Below are 17,133 nucleotides of genomic sequence, written 5' to 3'. Positions count from 1 at the left end.
CTGGGCTGAAAATAACAGACCCCTTTCCTCTTCCAAACAGTAAAGGAAGTCTTAAAGGCCATACCATTCCTACAGTCACAAACATTAAAGGAACACTATAGTCACCAGAACAACTACAGCTGATTGAATTTGTTCCGGTGAGTAGAATAATTACCCTCAGGCTTTTTGCTGTAAACACTGTCCTTTAAGAGAAAATGCAGTGTTTACATTACAGCCTAGTGATAACTTCACTGACCACTCCTAAGATGTCTGCTAGAGATCCTTCCTGGGTTGTGGCTGCCTAAAATGCATCCAAACATTCAGTGTCTCCTCCCTCTGCATGCAGGCACTCAACTTTCCTCATAGAGATTTATTGATTCAATTCATCTCTATGAGGATATGCTGATTGATCAGGGCTGTGTTTAAATTGTGCTGGCTCTGCCCCTGATCTGCCTCTTTGTCAGTCTCAGCCAATCCTATGGGGAAGCATTGTGATTGGATCAGGCTACCACTTCTGCTGATGTCAGCAGGCAGTGGGCAGGTCTAAAGGAAACAGGGGCAAAGTAAGCAGCTGCAGACTTGAATACAAGTAAGATTTTACTATATTTAGGGAGGCATGAGGGGACCAGGGTGGCTAGATGGTGGTTTTAACCCTATAGACTCAGGAATACGTGTTTGTGTTCCTGACCCTATAGTGCTCCTTTAAGGAATAAATGAGTTATCTTATATGTCTTTTAACTTTAATTTAGTATTGCAGAGATAGATACAGTTAGCTATAACACTTTTTAAATAGCTTTATTTTAGTAATTTATGATTTATGAATATATAATTGATGCACAATCTGATACATTATTTTTTTCTGTTGCCATTTTAGGTAAACTGTACTGCCAGCATCGGGGTCTTTACAAATACCTATAGGTATGGTATTTTACAATTTTTACTTATCTATTTTTGTCACACCCACTGTATGTGAGAAAAAACATATATTTTTGCTTTTCTACTAACATTCCGAAAAATAGTTAAAGGGACACTATAGTCACCTGAACAACTACAGCTTAATGTATTTGTTCAGGTGAGATCTATAGCTCCCTGCAGGCAATCTAATGTAAACACTGTATTTTCAGAGAAAATACAGTGTTTACATTGATTGATAGGAATACCTCCAGTGGCCGTCACTCAGACGGCCACCAGAGGGACTTCCTATCATGCAGGGCCCTAAAAAGGCCCTGTACACGTCAGACGTTTAAAAATACGTCTGACGTGTGCAGGAGAGAGAAGGCACTGTGTGCGCGCCTTCTCTCTCCAGCCTGTCAGAGAGGAGAGGGGGCGGGCAAAGACCGCAAGCTGAGCTGTCAGTCAGCTCGCGGCCGCGCACACCGTGCGCATGCGCGGTAGTGCGCTCAGGACTTCAGAGGGCGGCATGAATGCCGCCCTCTGAAGTATGTGCGCATGTGCAGCGAAGCCGCGCATGCGCACAAGGGAGCAATGACGCTTCCAAATGGAAGCGTCTGATTGCTCCCTGCTCGCGCCCGCCTATTTCGTCATTTTGACGAAATAGGGGGCGCGGCTTCACGAGGCTCCCGGCGCTGGAACCAGGTGAATAAAACTGCTTGGCTGGAGAGTCCCTTTAAGTGTTGTGATGAAGGATACTGTATACTGTCTAAAGTGTTTCATGCAAAATAACTATATTTCCTATAAGAACATTATTTAATTGCCTGTAGATTGTGTGCACCTTCACCACATTGTTTTTTAAAGCATTACCTTACCACATAGTGATTGGGGCTGGGTTGTGAGCCCAGAGGAGCCCTGCCTCCCTGTGTAATGGTAAGATAACAGTTTGACAGGAATGTGAGAGATGATTGCAGTAAACTTTACACGCCATAACAACGTCAATTTATTTAAGTTTACACAATGCGCTATACAATTTATGAAAGGATCATGGGTAATAATAATTAGATACATTGAAACAGAATGAAAACCCTGAGAACCCTAGCCACGAACTTACAATTTAGAGGGGAAATGTACATGGAGACAAAAGGTCGTGGGAAGAAATACAACTGTGAAGTAACAGAAATGTAGCCATGATTGTACCACTATAAGGAAAAAGGTGTATAAACAGTATGCCGCACACAATGAGCAGCACTACTTTACACTATGCATTGAATGTGGACAACATAGAAGACAATATGCATGCAGTAAGTGAAGTATAGAATAGATACAATAAGATCGGTCCATAAGAAGCAATAAGACAGGAGGGCTCCTTGCTCAGAGTGTAGAGACCTGCAGACAAAGACAGTTGGTGGTAAAGAAAAGTGTGTTTATTGGAAAATTAACCAGGCATACTTGTCTAGACAAAGTCCTCAATTTAAAAGGACACCATAGTCACCAGAACAACTACAGTTTAATGTAGTTGCTCTGGTGTCTATAGTCAGTCCCTGCAGGCTTTTTAATGTAAAAACTGCTTTACATTACTGCCAAGTAACACATTTAGTGGCAATCACTCAGATGCCGTACGCCTAATAGAGATGCGTTGATTTAATGCATCTCTAAGAGGAATTGCTGATTGACGCAGCACCATGTTTTTCCGCACATGCAAATATTGTAAAGCGCTACGGAATATGTTGGCGCTATATAAATGGCAATAATAATAATAATAATAATTAATAATGCGGAATAGCCTCTTAATACTTTCCAATGGGAAAGCATTGGATTGACTGAGATTTTCAAATTTGATGATCTCAGCCACGGAGGCGAAGTGGGACCAGCCAGGGTGAGAAGAGTGTGGAGCTAGAGAATAGGTTATTAAAATAACTTTTCAACGGGGCAAAGGTTTAAAAATAATATCAGAAAGTATTACTTTACTGAGAGGGTAGTGGATGCATGGAATAGCCTTCCAGCTGAAGTGGCAGAGGTTAACACAGTAAAGGAGTTTAAGCATGCTTGGGATAGGCATAAGGCTATCCTAACTATAAGATAAGGCCAGAGACTAATGAAAGTATTTTCAAAATTGGGCAGACTAGATGGGCCGAATGGTTCTTATCTGCCGTCACATTATATGTTTCTATGTTTCTATGAGTGATTTTACCACTATAGTGGCAGGAATACAAGTTTGTGTTTCTGCCATTATAATGTTCCCTTAATAAACTTTCAAAAATAATTCAATACTGTTAAAAAATTCAAAATGATTTATCTCCAATCATTCTTTTAGACTTTAATGGTGAATTATGTATGAACACATATACGTGGTCAATTTTCCATTGAAGGGACACTAGAGTCATGAGAACAACTACAGCTTATTGTATTTGTTCTGGTGAGTAGAATTATTCCCTTCAAGCTGTAACGGAACCACTGGCACCCCGATCGGATACCTTCCGTTGATGGATGCTCCTAGTGCTTCCCGAGGACTCCAAGCACTCCGCCAGACACTATAACCACTGCAGACCCCACGAACCACCACAGCTTGGTTGGGGTCTCGCCGTCTCCACCCACTCTGGACCCAAGACCAGGGTTCAGCTTCCAGTAGGTCAACCTCTCCGAATTCCAGAAAGCAGGAACAAGAACCAGCTCTTAGCAGAGCTTAGTGATTATACCCTGGGGAGTATAGTGATTATAGCAATCCCCAGAGTGTAGTTCTCCAATCCCCCAAACATGAGCCGAAACTTCATGAAGGTCCAAGATGATCTGAACTTTTAATGACCATACACTGGCTTTTATGCAAGTCCCCATGCAAGGGGACATCCCACAGGGTGGGCCACAATACAGCCAATCATTTACAGGCAAACCGTAAAACACACCCAGGACACACATACAATCCCTCCCCTCTGCCTGTGATATAATTACTGAACACAATGGGTTAATGTAATTTATCACAGGCAGGAAAAATACACTATATATATATATATATATATATATATATATATATATATGTATGTATGTATGTATGTATGTATGTATGTATGTATGTATGTGTGTGTGTGTAAAGGATAATCAGCACTCCCAGGTTTTGTAGAAAAACAAACTTCTATTTATTCCGAAATGTCAACGTTTCAGTTCCTCTAGGGAACTTTCATCAGGACAGCAAGCAACTGTTTGCTTGCTGTCCTGATGAAAGTTCCCTAGAGGAACTGAAATGTTGACATTTCGGAATAAATAGAAGTTTGTTTTTCTACAAAACCTGGGAGTGCTGATTATCCTTTACACATATTGAATAGTGCAATCGAGCACCGGGTCATTAATATTGTAAGTAGGAGTGCAAGGTTTTTCTCCTTTTATATATATATATATATATATATATATATATATATATATGCGCATCATATTCACATAATACATACATATTCAGAATCAGCATACTTTAAATATAAACATAACCAAAAATCATACAAATCCCTCCAGTACATAAAAAGTTAAGTGGAAGTCCTTTATGACCGACCGCCAGCACATTTTCCTGCCCAAAACAGTTCCATAGATTTGGGCTGTGCGGTCGGTCTATTTTACACAGAAAAATGACTAAGTCCCATTCGAATGCACGAACGGGGCCGTTCGAATATTCAAACGGGACTTAGTCTCTGCAGCTGAAAACTCAGTGCAGGAGAAGGTAAGGGTCAGCGGTGTTCGGTGAAATGTGTAGCCGATTTCAGTTCCATGAATTTGGCTACACATACCGCTGACCTCGTTCGAATGAACAAAGATGGCCGCCGCCACTTGTTCGTTTGCACGAACTGCTGCCACCCAGCGCTCGGCTATTAACCTGCAGTAACCTCACAGCCTGGGAGGTAAATTGCCTGCACACTTTCACTTCTGGGTGGTCCGCCTGTGTGGTACTTGGTTCAGTAAGCCCCATTTACTGAACCAAGTGGAAAATAGCAATAAACAAAATATTTTAACTAAGTCTGGGGACACTGGGGACACTGTCTTAAAGGGGCATTGTCACACAAAGTCTCAATATGTCCCCAGACGGTTCTTAAAGGGCCAGTATGGTCCAATACAAGTCCATAAGCCATAATGCAGTTCTTAAAGGGCCAGCAGCAGCACAATATAAATCCATTAGCCCAAATAATGTTTTTAAAGGGCCCAATCACCCAGGGGCCATAGTCATGCGGAAGGAGGCTGGCAATCAGGGGAAAAGGGCAGCTTGTCACCTAACCATCCAGTGACAAAAGGCATTTTGTCACACAAGCTTTTTGCTGTAAACACTGTCTTTTCAGAGAAAATGCAATGTTTACATTACAGCCTAGTGATAACTTCACTGGCCACTCCTTAGATGGCTGCTAGAGGTGCATACTTAGGCAGTGCTGAAGAGCAAGCAGCATTGCCATTCAGTGTTTCCACCCTCTGCATTCAAACACTGAACTTTCCTCATAGAGATGCATTGATTCAATCCATCTCTATGAAGAGATGCTGATTGGCCATGGCTGTTTTTGACTTGCGCTGGCTCTGCCCCGATCTGCCTCCTTGACAGTCTCAGTCAATCCTATGGGTAAGCACTGTGATTGGCTCAGACCACCACTTATGATGTCAGCAGACAGAGGCAGTACACAGGCAAACTGTGGCAAGAGAGGGCAAGGGGGGCTAGATGGTAGTTTTAGCACTATATGATCAGGAATATACGTTTAAACACACTTTTAATGAACCTAGCTTTCTGTATCTATTCTTTACATACTGCATACATCTGGTCTTGTATTTTTCCACATTCAATGCTTAGTGATTGTAAAATATTTAATATTGTTGGATAAGCTTTCCTTATTAACACATTTTTGGATAAACTTTTACAGTGTTTTAATGTTGTGAAAAATAATAAAATTTTGTAACATTCTGATATTTTTTTATGTATTGATATATTTGTATATATGATATATTTTTGTTATTTTAATATGTTGTAAAAAAATTAAAAAAACAAGTTTATTGAAAAATATTAAATCATTTTAAAAGCTTGCCCAATAATATTAATTTGAGGTCTAGACAATGCAATATTGTTTTTTATTTTTATTTTTTTCGAGTTGAAGTGGTCATGGTGCTTCAATGACCCTATAATGCTGTTGTGAAACAATATTATTCAGTGGAAGTTCACAAAGGCATGGCAAATGGTGTCATCCGTGCACGTAAAAAGTTGGAAGACTTTAAAAAGTGTCCTATTCAGAAAATGAGTGCAAAGATGTAAACGTGGTGTAGCATCTAATAGAAAGACTGCAAGTTCCACTGGTTATCATTGTTATCGTTCTACCTATGCAATATTTTTCATAACATGATAGTTAAATCCTTCTTGATGTATACATGCTATACGAACAAGAACTAAGGGGTAGAGGGAGGGAAGCCAGACTATCAACACCTTTTAGGGAATATGTGTACTCTGCAACATCATTTAAAGGATTACTCCAGCCATTTTTTTTCAGTGTTTCAATGTATTATGCCCTATTAGGCATTATACTTTAGGTCTGCACTTTGCTTAATTAAAAAAATAACCGAAAATACATTTTTACTTACCTGGAATGCAGTGCCAGCTCCTGGGGCCCCTTTCCACACCTCTTGGACCATGTCCAGTTATTTGGATCACTTCTATAGAAGCGTGTTAGTGGAACATTTTGCCAGCTCAGAGCACATGCGTGCGTTCTGGGCCAGTGAGGGAGGTAGTGGTATTTTTTAAATGGCCTGTTTAGGCAATAGAGGAGTATGAACTTGTAGGGGATAGCAACCTGTAACAGGAGCGTTCTGCCTGTAAGGAGATTTTACTGTTTGTCAGCAGGGCGCAGTGCACGCTGACAATAAACGTTAAATATGCATAGGATTGAAATTAGGCAGCCCTGGCTGCCAATGTTATGTGTGTTGGGGGGTGCAACTCGCCCTCCAACAAGCAATTGCAAATTACTCAGTAAGTGTAGTTCTTCAAGATGAAACACTGCACATCTATACTCCTACCACCATAACCACTTTAAATCAATGAAGTGGTCATGGTGGTTGGAGTAACCCTTTAAAATAAATAATAAATAATGTATTGACTGCATGTGGGCATTATGCAAAAAAGTTACAATATTTCAATTCTCCAGACATGGTGGGAATATGTATTATACCGGCAAACTGTTGGCATTATGGGAATTATTGAAAATGTCAACAACTCCCTTACAAACAGAGAAGGTGTTTGATGTTAAGAATGTGAAATCCCCATGGAAACTAAGACAATGATCTGGGCTTTTGGACTATTTTTAGTCATGCTTCACCGTTGCACCAGAATTGTTCTTAAGATATGATTTCCTCTTTCTAAAATGTTACATACTTACAGTTTGCTGAATGCTGGATCAATCACCCTCCTTTGTTGATGCCAGTGATCATAATTCCGATCTGAGAGTAAACCCTTTCCCAGGAATCTGCAATAGATAACAAAACCACAGACAAATGATTCAGTAAATCCTAACAGATGATGATTTCCTAAAAATATAGAATGTTAGATTAGTGCAAATCTACCAATGGTCCCTGTATTTTAAGTCTAGGTTATAGAATGTATACCTCCCAACGCTGGCGTTCTGTGAATCGGGACGCTGGTGTGGGAGGGGGTAGACCAGTGACATGATTGTGTCACTAGCAACACCCAAAGGAGCTGGATGGCAATGCCCACTAATGGAGCAGGCCTACCCAAAAAGAGGCTTATCTGTCCAAAGGATTGGCAGGTCAGGTTGGCATGAATGTACGACATCATTTCTCTGGTTCATTTATTCTGGTAACCAAACCAGCAAGTAACAGGACATGTCTGCTTAAAAGTCAAGAGGCTGTGACCAGGTTAATGTATAAAAGTGTTAGATTTATATACATAGTTATATATACATAGTTACATAGCTGAAAAGAGACTTGCGTCCATCAAGTTTAGCCTTCCTCACATATGTTGTTGCTGTTGATCCAAGAGAAGGCAAAAAACCTACTCTGAAGCATTTCCAATTTAGCCACGAACTAGGAAAAAATTCCTTCTTGACCCCAAAATAGCAGTCAGATGTCTCCTTGGATCAAGCAGCTATTACCCCACTAATTAGAAATTATATCCCTGTATGTTATGTTTTTGCAAGTATTTATCCAATTGCTGTTTAAACATCTGTAATGACATCAGTACAAGACAGACGTTTGTTGTTTCAAACGTCTGTCTTGTACTGATGTTACTGTTTTTTCACGTACTGAATCAGAGCCCTTTCCTTTTGAGCTGGCATTATATATACGTTGTTGCAACTGTACTTGACAGACTTTGCAACAGTATCTAGATATAACCTCACTGTGTGGTTTTTGGACATTGTCATCCACACAGGATCTCTCTCATTTATTATTACCATTCATAACCCCTTACCCAGACTAAAGAGATAGCTAAAACAGTGTACAAAGTAATGAAAAAAGCTATCTATATTTGATAAGGGCATACAAATTAGTGCTGTCTGGACATTTTTTCTCTGCTTATATTAAGAATATATTCCCCCCTCAGACATTGACCATATCAATGCTATTAAGGTCTAGAGTCTGGTGAATAGGGATACTGTCAAGCGGAGCAATTGGAGAACAAGCCACTCGGCTTCAGCTATGGCCATCTGAGGAGTGGCCACTGAAGGTGTGCCTAGGGGGCATTGTAAACACTGTTTACATGAAATTATCTGTAGGGAATGATTATATTCACCAGGACGACTGCATTTAAACTGTAGTTCTGCTGGCTGTGGTGTCCCTTTAAATCATTTGTAAAGCTTATACAACAATATTAAATTGAGGCCTTTGTTTGGAAACGCATGTAGCTGGGAATGTGTATCTGTCAGTGTGTTTGTGTCAGTGGTGGAGAGCATTTACATGCATATGTCTGAGACTGTAAGTATGTGTCTGTGTGTGCATTATTAGAGAGTGAAAGAGTTTGTGACTCAATGACTCATGAAGACACTGGCTTCAGGTTGAGTTTGCAGTCTCACAGCTATACCTCCATAATGTTTTATAATTGTTAGTAGATTATTGCCATTTTTGTTTATTGATCTGAGCTGCATCACCTACTGTGCTATGTTTTTTTTATTTGCTTTTCGTTTAGCTTATTTTCAGGGCTACTTTTTACTATTAGGAAGTCTACTTAGCTCCTTATATTTCTAAATATAAATCATTGTGGTGATATATTTGTTTCTGAACAATTTGAATGCATTTTTGTTTTACAGTGCAATAAAATAAAATTAATTTAAAAATAAAAAAAAAAAGATTCTGACACATAACCATAACATTACATGGTCCATTTATTTTTACTGTAGTGTTCACATGACTTTTTAAATGTAGGGTTTTTGTTTGTTTGTATTTTTATTTAAACATAATTTTACACTGTTGGTTTAAAAGGTTTAAATAAAAATTATCAGTCTCAAAATCCATTTGTTTAAACCGTAAAATGTTAATCGCTGCCTGTCTCAAAAGGAGACATAAGAGGCAAAATAGATATTAAATCATAAGATACTGAGATTTGAACAAATAAGGGTTAATTCCAAGGTCCCAACCTGGTTCTACCATTCAATGATTTGTGGAAGGGGTGAAGGAGCTGACTTTTGAGCTTGCCAATGACCGGAGGGTTTTGACCCTCTTGGTTCATGGTCATTTCAGTCAGCAGAGAATATTACAGCAAGATAAATCTCACAGCATGTACTAATGTTTAAATGGTACCTACCTTACACCAAACATACTTGCCATACGGTCATAGAACCAATCTTTTTGATATTTTGGGGACATTAAGCATTCCTGAAACACACAAATAATCAAGCAATGAAACTTTCGCTCAAACTGGATTCGATTCACCAAAAATACCTATACCATATAATGCTTCAAATGTAACCATTCCGTTTTTTTCCTGTCGATACTGTCGTAAAAATAAATTTTGTTGATGAATGCAGTTTAGACAAACAAACAGCTGGAAGTATAACAATGTTATACATGGTGTGCATTTAGACCTAGTGTCCGTTTGGTAAATGGTATATTACTTAAGTAGAAATATAGATCAGGGTGTTTCAGTGGATGTGATCTACTTGGATTTTGCCAAGGCATTTGATACGATTCCTCACAATAGGTTAGTCTTCAAACTAAAAGAAATTGGTCTAGAATGAATATTCTTGTTCTTGGGTAGAACATTGGCTTAAGGATAGAGTACAACGAGTTGTCATAAATGGTACATTTTCAAGCTGGACAAAAGTGGTAAGTGGTGTCCCTCAGGGTTCTGTTTTGGGACCACTCCTATTTAACATATTTATAAATGATCTTGAAATGGGCATTGAAAGCCACAGATCAGTGTGTGGCAAACCTAGCCACTTCAGACTATAGAACTGTATCTTTAAAGGTTGTCCTAAGCACTGCTGCCACATGGGGTTTAAATGTAAATTGCTTTCTGTATTGAACCGTATGATTGCCTGTATCCTATAGCATTCGCATGCTAGCAGCCAAAAGCCGCTAGCATTTACATGGTGGTTTCACGTACAGCAACTTTCCCGGCTGTTCGTGAAACGAAATAAGTACCGAACCCAAGCCCACACACTGAGGGTTGTGTGGCACCAATTAACAGATTGCAACATTGTTGCAATCGGTAGTTAAGTACTTTCTTAGGTGGCCGTCGTTCGACTACCGACCACGCGGCGGTCGGCCATCTTGGATCCTTTGTCTCCCCAGCGGTGTTTTGTCGTCGAGACAATTTTAATATTAAAGTGTATTTTGTGCAGCGTTCGGTTGTTTTAGCTGGGATCTGAGCGATACTCACACGAAATGTGTACTCAGACCCTAGCTACCTACCGAACGTCTGTTCGTGCAAATAGAGGGAATATTATTGATGTTATGTATTTTTATGTGAATTGCCGGTTCTGCTGCACGGAGGGATAATCCACTTAACGGTGTATTTCAGTGGTAGTGTCCCTCTCCTGCAGCAGTGCCTGATGGGAGAAATGCTCCAAATGTTAAATCCCCCATGTAGTCTCCTACTGTATTACCCCTGCTATGACAGTAAGGAAACCCCTTGCATGGGGACTTGCATAAATACTGGAAGCTGTGAATAAAGACCTCAGTTGACTCCCAGACTGTGTTTCGTCAGGTTATTAGGGGATTTGGGATACTGCCTTACTTTTCAGCGCTGACTGTGGATTTACTTGTAATACCAGCGGAGATCGTGGATTATAATATTGCACTCCGTTACACAGTGTTTGCAGATGACACAAAACTTTGTAAAGTAATAAAATGTGAGCAGGATATTGCCTTGCTGCAGAGGGATTTGGATAGATTGGGGGACTGGGCACTAAAACGCAGGTGAAATTTAACATAGAAAAATGCACTTCAGGGTTAAGAATGCACAAGCAATTTACACCCTAAATGGTAGTGAACTAGGGATAACCACACACAAGAAGGATTTGGGAATTGTTATAAACAACAAATTAGGTAGCAATATGCAATGTCAATCTGCTGTTGCTAAGGCCAGTAAGGTTTTGTCATGTATAAATAGGGGCATAAATTCTCGAGATAAAAATATAATTTTGCCTCTTTGTAAATCGCTGGTAAGACCACACCTTGAATATGCTGTGCAATTTTGGGTACCTGTTCTAAAGAAAGATATCATGGCACAAGAAAAAGTGCAGAGACAAGCTACAAAATTGATAAAAGGAATGGAGCATTTTAGTTATGAAGAAAGATTAAAAAATTTAAATCTCTTCAGTTTGGAAAAACGGCGCCTGAGAGGGGATATGATAACATTATTCAAATATATTCGGGGCCAGTACAAACCATTATCTGGAAATCTATTCATAAACAGGGCTATACATAGGACACGAGGTCACACATTTAGGCTTGAAGAAAGGAGATTTCATCTAAGGCAAAGAAAATGTTTTTTTTTACAGTAAGAGCAATAAGGATATTGAATTCTTTGCCTGAAGAGGTGGTTTTGTCAGAGTCTATACAGATGTTTAAACTGCAATTGGATAAATACTTGCAAAAACATAACATACAAGGATATAATTTCTAATTAGTGGGGTAATAGCTGCTTGATCCAAGGAGACATCTGACTGCTATTTTGGGGTCAAGAATGATTTTTTTCCTAGTTTGTTGCAAAATTGGAAGTGCTTCAGACTGGGTTTTTTTTGCCTTCTTTTGGATCAACAGCAAAAACATATGTGAGGAAGGCTAAACTTGATGGACTCAAGTCCCTTTTCAGCTATGTAACTATGTAACTATATGTAACTTATTGGCATTTACAGTTTTGCAAATTGTACATACATCAATAAGAAGGCATATTTTCTAAGTTTTTGCCATATCAACTATACTATTTAGGTTGCACAGTATCTTTGCATTCTACCTGAATATCTGAGCACGTTGCTCTTAGTGTTTTCACACAACTGATTTGACTTAGAAGATCTAATTGGCTGAGAACTGCCAGGCTAGCTCACTGCCAGGGTAGCTCAGAGCAGGGGGCTTCCGTGCTCCAGATGAGGAGGCGACTGATAATTGGAGGATCCCAGGCAAATTGTTAAACTGTTCTTACCGGGCTGTAATGACTATAGTGTTTGGAGTGTTCCTTTAAGACAAGTTTGATGCGACTTTCAATGTTGGTTCACAGTTAAACTCACGTAATTTCAGTTGGGTAACAAGCAAAAATGTCTGATAGCAAAAACAAAACAATAAAAACCGCGTGACGGCCAACAGGTCAGTGTGAACTCTTACCTTTACTGCTTCTGGGCTTACAGCCAGGATAATCACATTGTGCAATATATTAATCCGAATTACTGGGCCATAACGTTTTACCCTATAAGAGAAAGCATGCATGTTACTGTCAATTATCATGCGTTTCCTATGCAACAGATTTATCAAATAATTTCTTTAGCCTTCCTGTCAGTCCGGCCGGTACAAGAAACGTATTCTCCTGTAACACAGACCGGACGGGTACTCGGCCACGCTGCAACAGAGGGACTGACAGGAGGAAGCGCCCTCATGGACGCGCCGGCGCTCAGGTGGCTGCAGCATGAGGGGGGCCGGCGCTCCTGGTGGTGCCCCTTCCTAAGGAGCACCCTAGGCGACTGCCTAAATCACCTATAGGATGCACTGGCCCTGTCATCAGGGCTGGGCTAAATGTACCCGCTGCCCAGTTGCTGCTGCACACTGAAGGAAGGAATTTCTGCTTTCCCAACAACTAAACACCAGAGACTGCAGTGCTTCCACTAATCACCCAGTGCCCATAATGGAAAAAGGTAACTTTGTGTTTATGTGTGTGCGTGTGAGTGTGTGTGTGTGCGTGCGTGTATGTATGTGTGTTAGTGATTGCCTGTTACTGTGTGTGTGTCACTGTCTGTCTGTAACTGTGTGTGCTGTCTGCTGGTGACACTGTCTGACTGTCTGCCTGTGACAGTGTGTGACTGTCTGCCTGTAACTGTGTGTGTGTGTGTGACAGTCTGCTTGTGACTGTGTATGACTGTCTGCCTGGAACTGTGCGTGTGTGTGTGTGACTGTCTGCTTGTGACTGTGTGTGAAGGTCTGCCTGTAACTGTGTTTGTGACTGCCTGTCTGTGACTGTCTGTATTTGACTGCCTGCCAGTAACTGTGTGTGACTGCCTGTAACTATGTGTGCTACTGTCTGCCTGTAACTGTAACTGTGACTGTGTGTATGACTGCCTGTGACTGTGTGTGTTACTGTCTGCCCATAAATGCATGTGTATGTGTCAGTGCGTATATACATGGTCATATATGTGATATATGAGGAGGTGGAGTTTTGGCGCTTGTATTCTGGATGTGTGGCAGCTTTGACTCCCCTAACCAGAGACTCTTCTTTCTGGTGATATGGTTGATGTGTAGAAAAAGGTGCAGGGAGGCAGCCTGTGGTGTTGTTCTCAAATCCAAGGTAATATGTGAAATAAGCACAGAGAATGTAATATAGTGTAGTATGTCAGGAGTTCTGATATCTTAACAAGGACAAAGGTTGTACTTACAATTTTCTGGAGCTTATGTTCAGCTCCAGATTTATGCACATGGACGGAATAATCCCCGTCTATGGATATGGTAGTGTGTCCTCAAGTCTATTATCCAGCTACAGCACACCCAACAAGCCCTCTTCACACAAATATCAGCACAAGAAGACAAGAACCCACATCAAAATACGAGGCATACCGGCTACTGTTGTTATGCGAGACGATTCATGACAACAATACTTCCTCCACTGGTAACGAGGAAACTCACCTGTGCTGGGATCTACTGCCTACCCACATCGACCAAATCTTCCACACCTCCAGCTGGAGGTGTCATCATCCGTTGCTCCCTACCCCAAGACAGGGGACACATCATGGCTGCAATAAAGGGCAAAACCCTACTCAACTTTGAAGATTCTGAACTGACTTTCTACCAAGACCACTACAGTTGAGAAAAACACTCCGCAACCTCACCAGCTGCCTACGTACATCAGGTGTGACATACAGATGGGGTAACCCACGTTCCTTCCTCGTCACTCACAACGGCACTACTCACAAAATCAAAGCTTCTGCATTGCTATCAACATTAGGCCTACTGGATATGATAAGTAACAACCACCCCAACATGGGATCCGGCAACCATCAAGCCATTCACCCCAAGAGTCGGACGAGAGAGCTCATTGGCCACCTGACAGGTCTGGGAGGAGAAGTCTCCTATTCCAGGCTGATCAAAGGCCATATAGACTCTTCAGTTATTCATTTTTAAATATTTTTTTTTTTTACTCTTTTACAAATCCACTGTAACCAGTTCACAAGTGAACAAATTAGTTCTCCTAATGCTATATCATGTAACTGACTAGGACCACCCAGACCCGTACTGCCCACAGTATGAGTCTGCTGATGGTGGCACTGGCGCACAGCCAAAGAGTGCGCAAACACCCCCTCACCGACAACCCTTTGGTTAGGGTTACTACCCCTCCAGAGTAGTCGTCACTGGCCACAGATATAGTACACCTCCTCCTGGAGGAAAAGCCTCCACGTAACCTACTCTCACACATCTCTAATAGCAACCAAACTTTCACCCTCCAGATCCATGAGTGGTAATTCACAAATCTGCTCTCCAGATGACAGCCAATGTCTACTCATGTACCTGACATCAAACATTACTACCCACTATGGATCACACCACTACTACCCCATCTCACCCTAGGTAACAGTTTCCTGGCCCCACCGAACGTACCAAAGTTGCCTCCCAAAAACTAAGGACACACACACATAACATTTCTAAATATAAAAAGTGCTAAGTTTTGTAATTCGATTATTGAATACTGTGACACACTGTAATTTACACTGACATATATGATAAACATGTTTTCTGCTCATGGCACATCAAAATAAATAATAATAAAAAAAAAGGTTGGCGCCCACACCTAGACAGTTAGATATGCACTATATTGATTCAGCGCCGCAGCGACAGTTGCTTACCCTCTTGGGATAATACTCTCTGCTACGAACAGCTGACACACTCTATCAGTTAATACAGGGGTTCCCAACTCAGTCCTCAAGTACCCCCTAACAGTGTTTTTTTCTTTCTTTCTAAAAACTCCTTAGACACAACTGGGTAATCCCTAAATCCTGGACTGTTACGGAGTACTTGAGGACTGGGATGAGAACTGCTGAGTTAATAGATAACGTTTTCAATTTCAAAAATTGTGCTGTATTATCAATGTCATACCACTGTTTTTTCCTTTGTTGATATTCATATACATACTATTGCTGTTGTGGCATCGTAAGCTCTGGTGTCTATTTATGCACACACAAAAAAATAGCCATCACAAATAGCACACACAGACAATACACGCATATCACACACAGTCAATACCCCTAGAACAAATATCACACATAGGTGCAGACCATTTTCCCAGCACACTGGACCATCAGAAATCAGCATGCCACCCCCCATGCAAGGTAACAACAGGAAAGGGGAATGAATATTCTAAAAATATATATATTTTAATAAAACCAATATAGAAACACTACACCTCTATACATGTATGAGCGGTAGTAACCAGGGAGGGGCGCTGAAAGATTTTAGCACAGAGCGCCTTAAGACCTAAGGGCGGCCATCAGACCAAGTATTATATTCATTATATATCCAGCACATATTACCAATACATTTACCATTCTTTAAGTATATACATTTAAATCCCATTACCCAAGTTTTTTATCTTCATCTAAGCAAAAACAATTTCAAATTATATAATAATGGATAATGGATTATAATAATGAATTACTTTTCAAATATATCCCGTGATATTGATATTTTCACCCAGCTCAATAACACTAATTGACCGTGGAAAAAAGATTTCAAATTAACTTGAAACAAACATACAGTTTCAAGATCACCTACTAATGAACAAGTGGTTGCCCTCTTAGGAGTTTATAAGTGCTTTTCAAGCTCGAAATGTCAATGTTTTGGGGAACTGCTTTTTGTCAACTGATGTGACATTTGGGCATTTCAATTATAATTAGACCGAAATAAAATATTTCACTTTTTTCCAGTGATTTTCCATGGGTCCCTTTCCATGGGGTGTTTTAGTGTTGATAATTCATTTTATGGAATCAATGTTCTTTGGTATAGCGCCAATGAACTCTTAATGTTTAGGTTGAATTTTGCAAAAAATGCTAAAAAAATAAATAGAAGGAAGAATTGTGACTTCTCTGGAAATTACACTATTGAAAAAAAACACTAAACTTAAAGGTTACCTCTTTGGCTTCTGAAATGTTGGCATGTATGATTAATGTCATGTATAAAGCGCTATCTTAGGCCTAATACACACCTATGGTCCCGTATTATCAGTTCTATACAGTGGTGTCTTACCATTCTAAAAACTGGTCATAGAGAATTTCATTTTCATTCTGTGCAATTTTCATTATTGTAGATGAATGTCCGAAGAGAAAACTAAAAAAAAACATCAGAAAAGAGATTTAAATTAACATTCTTGGTTCGTGGACAACTGTTTACGACACAAAACCTATGTGTATTTTTCTTTTCCGTTACATTTTTTTTTTTATATATCTAAGTATTTAAGTTTTGCAAATTAGTGGAATAAGAAGTAAGTGGGGCTCTGTATTGCCCCCTTTGGCATCAATTACAGCAGTCTTTTGTAATAGTTGTCTATGAGGCCCCTAATTCGTGCATGTGATAAAGCTGCCCATTCATTTTGGCAAAATGCCTCCAGGTCAT

General features: G+C 40.1%; 1 protein-coding gene across 2 annotated transcripts in view; it reads right to left on the bottom strand.

Annotated features, from left to right (window-relative positions):
• Positions 1 to 17,133, bottom strand: part of LOC134582998 (cholesterol 24-hydroxylase-like) — a 77,695-nt gene that overhangs the window by 48,217 nt on the left and 12,345 nt on the right. Inside the window, exons 2-5 of one of the 2 annotated variants that reach the window (XM_063439734.1) lie at positions 16,768 to 16,848; positions 12,652 to 12,733; positions 9,632 to 9,702; positions 7,254 to 7,340 (exon numbers count right to left, since the gene is read on the bottom strand). In XM_063439734.1, coding sequence (XP_063295804.1) covers positions 7,254 to 7,340; positions 9,632 to 9,702; positions 12,652 to 12,733; positions 16,768 to 16,848 — 321 coding nt within the window. Of the gene's footprint in view, positions 1 to 7,253; positions 7,341 to 9,631; positions 9,703 to 12,472; positions 12,533 to 12,651; positions 12,734 to 16,767; positions 16,849 to 17,133 lie in introns of those variants that run through there. The other variant, XM_063439735.1, reaches the window with a different exon arrangement.

This window comes from Pelobates fuscus, chromosome 13 (genome assembly GCF_036172605.1).
Source record: "Pelobates fuscus isolate aPelFus1 chromosome 13, aPelFus1.pri, whole genome shotgun sequence".
Lineage (NCBI taxonomy): Eukaryota > Metazoa > Chordata > Amphibia > Anura > Pelobatidae > Pelobates > Pelobates fuscus.
This window is presented reverse-complemented; position numbering and strand designations above follow the sequence as displayed.